The sequence below is a fragment of the Chrysochloris asiatica genome, unplaced genomic scaffold (genome assembly GCF_000296735.1).
Source record: "Chrysochloris asiatica unplaced genomic scaffold, ChrAsi1.0 scaffold00026, whole genome shotgun sequence".
In the NCBI taxonomy this organism is placed as follows: domain Eukaryota; kingdom Metazoa; phylum Chordata; class Mammalia; order Afrosoricida; family Chrysochloridae; genus Chrysochloris; species Chrysochloris asiatica.
Genome location: NW_006408544.1, coordinates 8705672 through 8715391, shown reverse-complemented (window position 1 = coordinate 8715391; position 9720 = coordinate 8705672). Strand labels below are relative to the sequence as shown.

The 9720-nt window shown below is 38.3% G+C and overlaps 1 protein-coding gene across 1 annotated transcript in view; it reads right to left on the bottom strand.

The window, feature by feature from the left end:
* LOC102825562 (cytochrome P450 4X1-like) overlaps window positions 1-9720 on the bottom strand; it is a 70652-nt gene that overhangs the window by 24302 nt on the left and 36630 nt on the right. The window contains exons 4-6 of the mRNA XM_006839728.1: window positions 3550-3677; window positions 695-822; window positions 455-609 (exon numbers count right to left, since the gene is read on the bottom strand). Of these exons, the coding sequence (XP_006839791.1) occupies window positions 455-609; window positions 695-822; window positions 3550-3677 (411 nt within the window). The remainder of the gene's footprint in view (window positions 1-454; window positions 610-694; window positions 823-3549; window positions 3678-9720) is intronic.

Here is a 9720-nt window from a genome sequence, read left to right as displayed (position 1 = left end):
CCATCTTGTTTGTTCTCTAGGTCTCAGTCTGGTTTTTTAAGTGTAATTCTATTTATTTCTGAACCAAGTTTTTTTTGAAGTTTGTGTTCATGTGTGCTCTGCCCTCCCGTTCATTACTATGCTATCATTATTACTGCAATCACTGCACACACAAAAATATGGCATGTGTATTTTGAAATTTCAAATGTCTACTAGTTGCATTTCTACTAGTTATAGTTACCAATAATAAAAATTGCAAGATACAGAGAAAAGTTCTGACAAGAATAATTACTACCATGGATGTAGCAATCTCTTTCAAAGGACTTCAGTTTTCTTTCATTTGATCAGTGTCCATCTAAAAGCTCAATTAAGGACAATATTATTTCTTTTTTTCACATTGGAAACTAACCTTCTAGACAGACACACTATGATGATGACAGTGTATGGACATGCGCAACTCAAATCCAAGAAATACCTGTATAGTGATGTAATACTTGGTGTAACTCCTGAAAGTGGTGACCCTCAGGGCTGAAATTGAAAATTATATCATGGTGTTCCAAGAAGCTGTTCATGCGGTAAAAGATGATTTTGTTGAGTTCAAGTACTGCTTTTACGTAAGGGTCATTGGTGCTAGAAAAGAAAGTTAAGACAATGTGTTAATAAGTGACTTTAATAAGGGTTCACATATAATCATTTTTACTCTCTAGTTACTGACCTGTTTATTTGACAGTTGGTCTTCTGGGAGAAAGCACATTTTAAAAGTATGTCCAGGGTCATCAAGTTGATGTGTTCAAAGGCCTCCACATTTGTGTGCTGAGTGATTAACATCTTCTCCCACTTATCCTGGCATAAGAAGTGAAGACGAGCATCATCACCATTATCAAACTGATGGTTTCTCCATGTACCCTGCTCTATGCTCTAAAAAAGACAACCATGACCTAGCAGAAACCAGAGGTCATATAAGTAAATAAGTCAACTGCTTACTTTGGGCACTTTGTTGTGGTTAAGTACCATTAAGTCATAGTGACCCTGTATAGGATTTCTGAAGAGTGACTGGTGAATGTGAACTGACAACATTGCAGTTTAAAGCAACCTTGTGGTCCAATGCATGTGAAAGCTGGACAGTGAATAAGGAAGACCATAGAAGAATTGATGCATTTGAGTTATGGACTGCCAAAAGAACAAACAGATCTGTGTTGGAAGAAGTGCAGCCAGAGTGCTTCTTGGAAGCCAGGATGGCCAGACTTTGTCTCTCATACTTTGGACATAATATCAGGAGAGATCAGTCACTGGAGAAGGATATCATGTTTGGTAAAATGGAGGGTTGGAGAAAAAAATGGAAGATCCCCAACAAAATGGCTGGCAAAGTGGCAGCAGCAATGGGCTAAGGTGTAGCAACGATTGTGAGGTTGGCTCAGCCCACACAGTGTTTTGTTGTGTATAGGGTTGGTATGAGTTGGTACTGACTTGATGGCACTTAACAACAACAACTATATAGTCTTCAGTTAAAAATGCATTTTTAATAACAAGTACTCTTTGTGTAAAATATACAAATCTGTCTAGATGTCTATATTCAGTTCCACCTACATTTGTTGTATACTTATAGACACTATGCTAGGTAGTAAGGATTCAGAGACTCTGAATAAAAAGCAAAAGTTTTTTTAAACATTTACCAAATTGTCAATTGTTTAATCTGCTATATTTCATCCTGAATTAGCTACAGTTTACTGAATAAAAATGAGTTTAGAAGAAATGAGAGCAAAGGTTAGGTTTTTAAAGCTTGAGGCACTTGGGAACAACTCAGCAAATGTGGAACTGAGAAATGAGGAAAGTGTATATGAGGCACATAAGTACTTGTTAAACTAAACTCAAATACAAACATTGACTGTTTTCAAATCATGTTTAATTCTGAAAGCATCGGAATCAGAAGAGAATACTTTTGTTCCTCTATCCTGTAACATGTAGTTGTCTGTATTGAGACTTCACAGTGGTAGTATCACCAAAACCTGATCAGACTTCAGGTAAAATCTGCTTCTCTGAGCTTGCTCTAGTCCAATCAAGAAGCTGGTAAAAGAGATTCCTTTTGGCAAAAGGGATGGGTTTGCAGATGAGGGTGGAGGAAGACTTTGGCTTTCTGTGTGTTATTTGAAATGTTTATGATAACTTGTACTAATGAATTACCTAACTATAAAATAAATTGTTGTTGTTGTTGTTAAGTGCCGTTGAGTTGGTTCCGACCCATAGCGACCCTGTACAGGGTTTCCAAGGGTGTAAATCTTTACAGGAGTAGAAAGCCTCATCTTTCTCCTGCGGAGCAGCTGGTAGTTTCGAACTGCTGACCTTAAGGTTCGCAGCCCAATTAATAACCACAACCCTGAAACTAATGTTCAATGGCATTTTGGAATAGAACTCATTTATAAATCAGAGATTGCCCATAAGAATGTTCCTGTGCTGTGTTTTCTTACAGGTCTGTTCCTAATGAGCCTCCAGTACCTATAGAAGGAAACCTGCATTTGTGGCTTGAATGTAGATGCTTACTCTTTTTATTATTTAAAAATATTGCTGTTGAGAATTGCACAATAAAACATAAGCCAATTCAACTGTTTCGACATGTACAATTCAGTCACACTGACTACATTGTTTTAGTTGTGTAAACCTCTTTTTTGAGCTGTTCTTCCACTGAACTCACTGCCTCCCTACGGTTCTTATCTAATCTGTCAAATTACTGTTATCATGTTGACCCCATATAGATATTTCTTAAAGGGCATAAGACTCAAAAAGATAATTTTTCTACTAGTTAATCTAAACTATTATCTGGTTTTAAAAGACTTCAGCAGATATTTTTGGTTCCATTGAAAAAGATGATCTCAAGACAATCATTTCGGGGGTTTAGACATTCACTCTTTGATGGTCTTTTTTGGTCTTAATAGAAGGTAAGTCCATCCCAACTCCCACATCTTTGTTCAGGTTAGTTCACTCTAACTAGAATTCTCTCATCTATGCTGTTGTTAAGTGTGGGTTGAGTCGGTTCCGACTCATAGCAACCCTGCATAGGGTTTCCAAGGAGCTACTGGTGAGTTTGAACCACTGACCTTTCAGTTCAAATCTACCTTGCAGCCCAGTGCTTATCTTACAGCACCACACCAGAATTCCATTATCTATACTAGGGAGCTTCAAAAATGTCATGGAAAATGGAGTTAAAAGATACTAGAATTTTTCCACAAACTTATTGAAGTCCCCTTTTATTATCTACACATTCAATTCCAACTTATGTTTCACAGTAAATTTCACTGCTTCTGGCAACTATACTTCTCATATACACCACATATTGTCCAAATCTTATCAGTTCCTGCTTTTATCCTGAAATACATCTAAGATAGAGACCCACATCATCACTGCTTAATCTCCCAAAGAACTTTGCAAAACTATACATATTTGTTGCTCAATCAGTACTTATACATTATTAGTTTCTAGAAATCTCTGGATTTTCACTACCCACTAAACATGCCTATTACATTCCTACTGGAGCCATTTTACAATACACCAGAACACGATATTTACTTCACTTACCAGCATTGTGTTCACAGACTGGACCATCACCTCAGTATATGGTTTCAGGATGTTCAAGTGGAATCCAGGGGTTAGGAGATGGCGGTGCTGGAACCACTTGGGTCCATCTAGATTCAACAGTCCTTTTCCTTGAGAAATAAAAGGCACAAAACCTCATGCTATTTTATTAGATGAGATGAAAGAGAGGTGAAGAAGACTGACAGAGAGGAGTGACTATTAGATAGACAGTTGTGAAGCAGTGATGGGATATTAGGATTGAGGTAAATCTTTGGTTTATATCTGGGCATTGGGTAAAACCAATAGTGTGGGAAATACCTCACATTTTGAAGTCTGATAAAATACAGTGCTAGTCCTGAAATCATCAATTCCTCCTGCCAAAGAGAGAAACTGATGGCAGATGTCTTGCTTTGATTTTGGGGTTTTCTTACTCATGAAACCTGATATCCACTTTAAAAAAATGTGACCAAAATAATCTGTCAGTAGGTTTCCCTTTCTCAAAGTTGCAAATCCTTTCTTTCCTGTTTGAAGTCAGGTTTAATAAATTTGAATTTCAAAATGTATAGCTGTGTGGAGGGACAGAGAACATCTGGTGAGCTGATACCCATTGGTCTCAGAAAAAGGAAGAAGTCAGAGTTCAATCAATCATGTTAAGATTAGCCAATTGTTGTTGTTGTTGTTAAGTGCCGTGGAGTTGGTTCCGACTCACAGCGACCCTACACAGGGTTTCCGAGGCTGTAAATCTTTAAGGAAGCAGACCGCCTCATCTTTCTCCCGCAGAACGCTGGTAGTTTCAAACTGCTGACCTTGCGGCTCACAGCCCGATTCGTAAAATTTTCTCCTCTTCTTCTTTTTATAAGTTTTGTTGTACCTAGCTTCTTCGAGAAATCTGTTGTTGTTTTTTTTGAGTCAGGAATCAAAATGTTCTTCCTATATGTATATAGAATAACTGTTCAGAATCAACCTTATGTTAAAATTTCATTTAGTTATGATTATTTTTAACATTACCTATGTAATTGAGCAAGCTACTTAAATTCCTGAAGCTTGGTTTTTCTCAGATTATAAAGTATGATAATAAATATGTCACTGTGTCACTGTGCAGATTGTCAGGCCATATATGAGGAGCTCTGGTAGCGTAGTGGTTACAAATTGGGCTGTGAACCACAAGGTCAGCAGTTCAAAACTACCAGCTGTTCCACGGGAGAAAGATGAGGTGTTCTGCTCCCATAAGGATTTACAGCCTCAGAAAACCTGTAGAGAGTCTCTATGAGTTGGAACCGACTCCACGACACACAGCCACCATATATGAAGGGACTTAAAAATGTTCCTGGAAAACTTCTATTATCTTTCAATTATATATTTCCAGCAACTTATTGAATCTTCCTTGATTATAAGGCACTAAGCTGAGTCCTTAGCTCATAATAGAAACAAGACAAATATTTTCTCTCCACCCGGAACCGAAACATAAACTACACTGTGCATAGATGCTTGGCGTGAGTCTACAATCCATGCTGAATTTAAAAGCTGTCTTTTCAAGCAGCAGGCCCTTTAACCTTGATGCAGACATAACCATCTATCTCAAAGAAGACATTACTCTTCTCAGGTCTGGCAGATGCAATAGTTCACAATTTCCAAAGGGTCTTTTCACTATGGTCAGATGCAAGATGTGGTTGTTTATACTAGAAAAGGTCATGATGCACAGCATTATTAGTAAACCTTTATGATGGACCCCTAGAAACAGACATGATTGAGGAAGTAATTTAGCTGACACGCTACCAGAAACACTTTTCCTGTCACTGTATGGTAATCACCCTGTAAAACCTAAAGGGCACGTACTTTTAGCCAATCAGACATTCTCACTTATGTGCCAGTCACTTATTCCTGCCAAATCCCTGCTTATGGATATCCCACCTTTGTCTTCCCTGATTGTCTTTTAATCAATTATGACTTTGCAACTTTTAGTTCCTGCTCTGATTAAACAAAAATGTATTTGTTCTCTTTGGCTGAAGAGTCAGTTTCATTTTGTGAATTTGGATATCTTCCTGGTCTGGACCATCTGTATCCCTCAATGAACCTCTGTTTTTGTTTTCTTTTTAACTTTAAGCAGAGTCCAGGATGTTTCTCTACTACAATTGTGAACACAAAATGCACAAGGAATTAAACAAGGGTGTCTACTCTGATACCAGACATCTCCCTGAGCCTTGGTCTGTGGTCTTCACACCTGTGACTGACACAAAGCAGAAACACTTACTAAAGCTAATCCTTCACATCATTCTATTGCTAAGGAAACCACTGAAGATTTGGTTTATAAAGACTTAAAAATGTTATTAATATATAACTGCCATCATAGATTGAGTTCTTACAACATACGAGTCTTGCTATACATGGTTCACAATGGTACAATATCAGGCATTATACTATATGTGTCTCATTTAATCTCCACACCAGCATAGAGATGTAACTCTCATTCTCATTTTCTGAGACGAAGAAACTGAAACTTAGAGAGAGTAAGTACCTTCTCCAGGATCACACTCAACTAATCAGAGGGGGCCTGGATTCACAAACTCATGTAAGTGATTCTGAATCCAAAGCCATATTCTTTCCAACATAACACTGCAGGGCTTAATTTATCTGTTCAAGGAATATTGTCAAATTGTACTTTAAAGCTTCACATATTTTGCTCATTGGAAGAAAAAACTTTTAATAGAAAGAAAAAGATCCCAGAAAAGAGAAGAAAGGGATGGTGAGGCTGTAGTTTTACAGAGAGGCAACAGAATCACTCCTAAGCTACCTTGAGAATGAGACTCTGGGGATGCAAATGGATAAGGGCTTCTAGGAAGTTGTCTATGCTGATCTTTTGTCAAAGAGAAAAATTAATACAGAAACTTTACTTCAATTTTAAGTTTACAGCCCCCATGAAATCAAGTATCATATTATAATATAACATAAAGGGGGGAAATGTAAAAATTTCTCACCCCAAATTTATCTTGACATGTTTTTTTTTTCACCCAAAGTTGTTCATCTTCCCCTCCCCCACCCCATAGTTGAAGACTGGCTTGCCTAATTTAAATGTCAAAAGGTATCATACCATCAACTGATCTCAATATAAAGGGGCAAACCATCACCAGCACCAGGATACATTTGATCATTTTCAAGATTAACTAGTGGTCAATATTCTCTTCTCCCTCCTCTTCACTTTATCAGTCTCTTTGTAACTAGCCTACTTTATCTTTTGGAGGGGGTGAGGATCAGAATGATCTCTCTCTATGCAACAACTGCTCAGGATAAACTTTACATTTCAATTTCTTTGAGTTCTGATGATTTTTAAACACTTTATAGCTCCTCTTTGCCTTTCTTCTAGATAACTTTCAGTCTAGATCTATCTTACTCTTAATGTTTTTTAAGTCAGATTTGAGTTTCTTCAAAATGTCCACTGTGGGAAGGGGACTTGCTTAGGCAAGAGCAGAAATCCACTTTTATTTGGGTTGCGCCTCTCATTTGCAGAGCGAGGATACCAATACATACCAGTACATGGACTCAAGAACTGGTTCGGAAACTGGGACTTGGAATCTGCAGGAAACAGACAGCATTGGGAAGAAATTACCAGTCAATCTCAATTTGTCTGTACTAACTACAAATCAGAAACCCTATACAGGGTCATTATGAGTCAGAACCGACCTGACAGCACTTAATAAGAATAGCAACTACAAATAGTGAGCAAAAAGAAGTCAATGTTCTCTCCCTACAGCTGTTGGCAAGCTTGGGGAACGACAAACTCTGATTTAGGAATCAGAGAAGAGCAATGCCCATAAAACAAACAGGCAAGCAAACTCAAATTCTTCCCTTGTTTACTTTCCCTCTAGCAGAAACAAAGGTTTCCAGAGGGTTGCAAAGTTCCCATCACAGGAGTTGGTACAGTAGGTTCTTGTTTCCTTGAAGTTGATTACAAATCATGGTGATCCCATCTGTACAGAACAGAATTGCTCCAAAGGATTTGTTGTTGTTGTTGTAATCTTAATGGAAGCAGATGACCAGTCCCTTTCTTCTGCAGTAGCACTGTTGTTGTTGTTAGGTGCCATCGAATTGGTACCAATGCATAGCGACCTTATGCACAGCAGAACAAAACATTGCCCGATCCTGGGCCATCCTCACTACTGTTGTCATGCTTGAGTTCATCAATGCTGCCACTTGGCCAATCCATCTCATTAGGGGTCTTCCTCTTTTTCTCTGACCTTCCACTTTACTAAACATGATAGCCTTCTTCAATGACTGGTGCAGTAGCACTGGGTGGGCTCAAATCGCCAACCTTAACAGTTTGCAGTCATGTATAAAACACTGTGCTACTTAGTGACTTGTGGAACAGAAAACACATCATCTCCGTTTTGGAAAACAGATTATTAGAACAGAGTCCAGCAGGCACCAGAGAGAAAGATGCAAATGCTTCTTGATGGTCTTGTGAACACAGACCTGGAGGTGTTTTTCATATCTTATCCTTTAAGAGGTGAGCATGAGACCATTAGACTGGGAAACACAGAGACTTTCAGGAAAAGTACATTTTATTTTATTATGTTTTATTAAGGGTGATAAGAACAGACTAAGAAATAAATATTAGAATAAGGCACCTTGGTTGTACAAAATCAATAGAGCAAAAAAAAAGACATTTTAGTTTTATACTACTGTATAAGATTATCCACCTATGAAAAAGAATTGGATGATGTAGGTAGATGACTCATACCCTAAAAGAGAACACAGTTGAGAAATATGCCTAAAAGAAAAACAAAATTTAGACCACAGTAAAGAGGTTAGACTGATAAATGAGCAATTTAGCATCCAGGTTTACAAACTGAACCAGCAGGTGAAGGAGCTGCTCTTGGTTTCCTCTGAAGACATGAATTCAACGATATGGCTGGGGGTTGTTACTGTTGCTAAAATGACAAAACCAAGAAACAAAGGAAGTCTCTGGTTCTGGAATATCTGGTGATGGCCAACTGGACTTTAAGGGGAGTCTTGAACTAGACAAGGAATTGGGGAAGATTTGGGAATTTCCTTCAGTATTTGTAGAATCCTTTCTATACTTTCTTCAATGTCTCTTAATAGGCTGATACTAACCTTTGCCTCAGGAATTGTTTGCATCCTTTAGAATTCTGCCTTTGTGTTCAGGGCATACCACTTCTAGGAGATTAGGGTAAGAGATCTGTCTCTTTTCTTACCTGTTCTGCTCAGAAGGGTCTTTGCATAGTCTGGATCATAGATATACAAAAATGCCTGAAATGGCCCAACCCAGCGAGGGAAGGCACAAGGGTATTTTTCGACAAGCTCCTCAAGTTTTTCCATTTCATCTTCTTGAAGAAACTGCAGTGAGAAAAGTAAAGGAAGTTAGAGAAGTCCATCAGTCTGGAAGCTTTCTCTTTTTATAGATATAAGTTGAGCTTAGAGCGAGACACCCAAACCCTTTCCTAGAAGTGAAAAAAGCTTGGGGTATGATTTTCTAAACAAGGCTAGTGTAGTTATCTTCTCAATATGAATATATTTTGTAGTCCCAAATCAAGTCACTATTGAATGACATATACTGTAAACTGGTTTCCCAACAGAGATGGTAAAGCAGGCTGTCATCCACACTCTTCTTTTTCATCTACCAGTATCACACATTAAGATTAGGAGTCGGGTCTGGAGACTGAAAAACATTCTTTCCTATGTTAGTATATCAAACATGATGCCTTCAACATTCAGCTCACTCTTTGGTCTTTCTTTGGGTATAGTTCAGTGATTCTTACTTATGAGCTGATAATAAATGCTGACTCCATTTACAAAAAAAAAAAAATCAGTGCTCTTCTTTTCCCCTACAACAGTAGAAGGTCCACTTATACAGGTTTACAGGTGTGTGGCACTATGGGTTAATGCACTGGACTGCAAAGTTGGTTTGAACTGAAAGTCCAGCAGTTCAAGCTCACCAGTTGCTCCTTGGAAACCCTATACAGGGTTGCTATGGGTTGGAATAGACTCGATGGCACTTAATAGCAACATGAAGCCTGAAAGGAGTCCTGGGTGGCGCTGTGGGATAGAGCACTGAACCACAAGATCAGTTTGAATCACAAGGTCAGTGGTTCAAATTCGCCACCTGCTCCTTGCCCAATGAGTCAGAACTGACTCAACAACACTTAACAACAACAATGA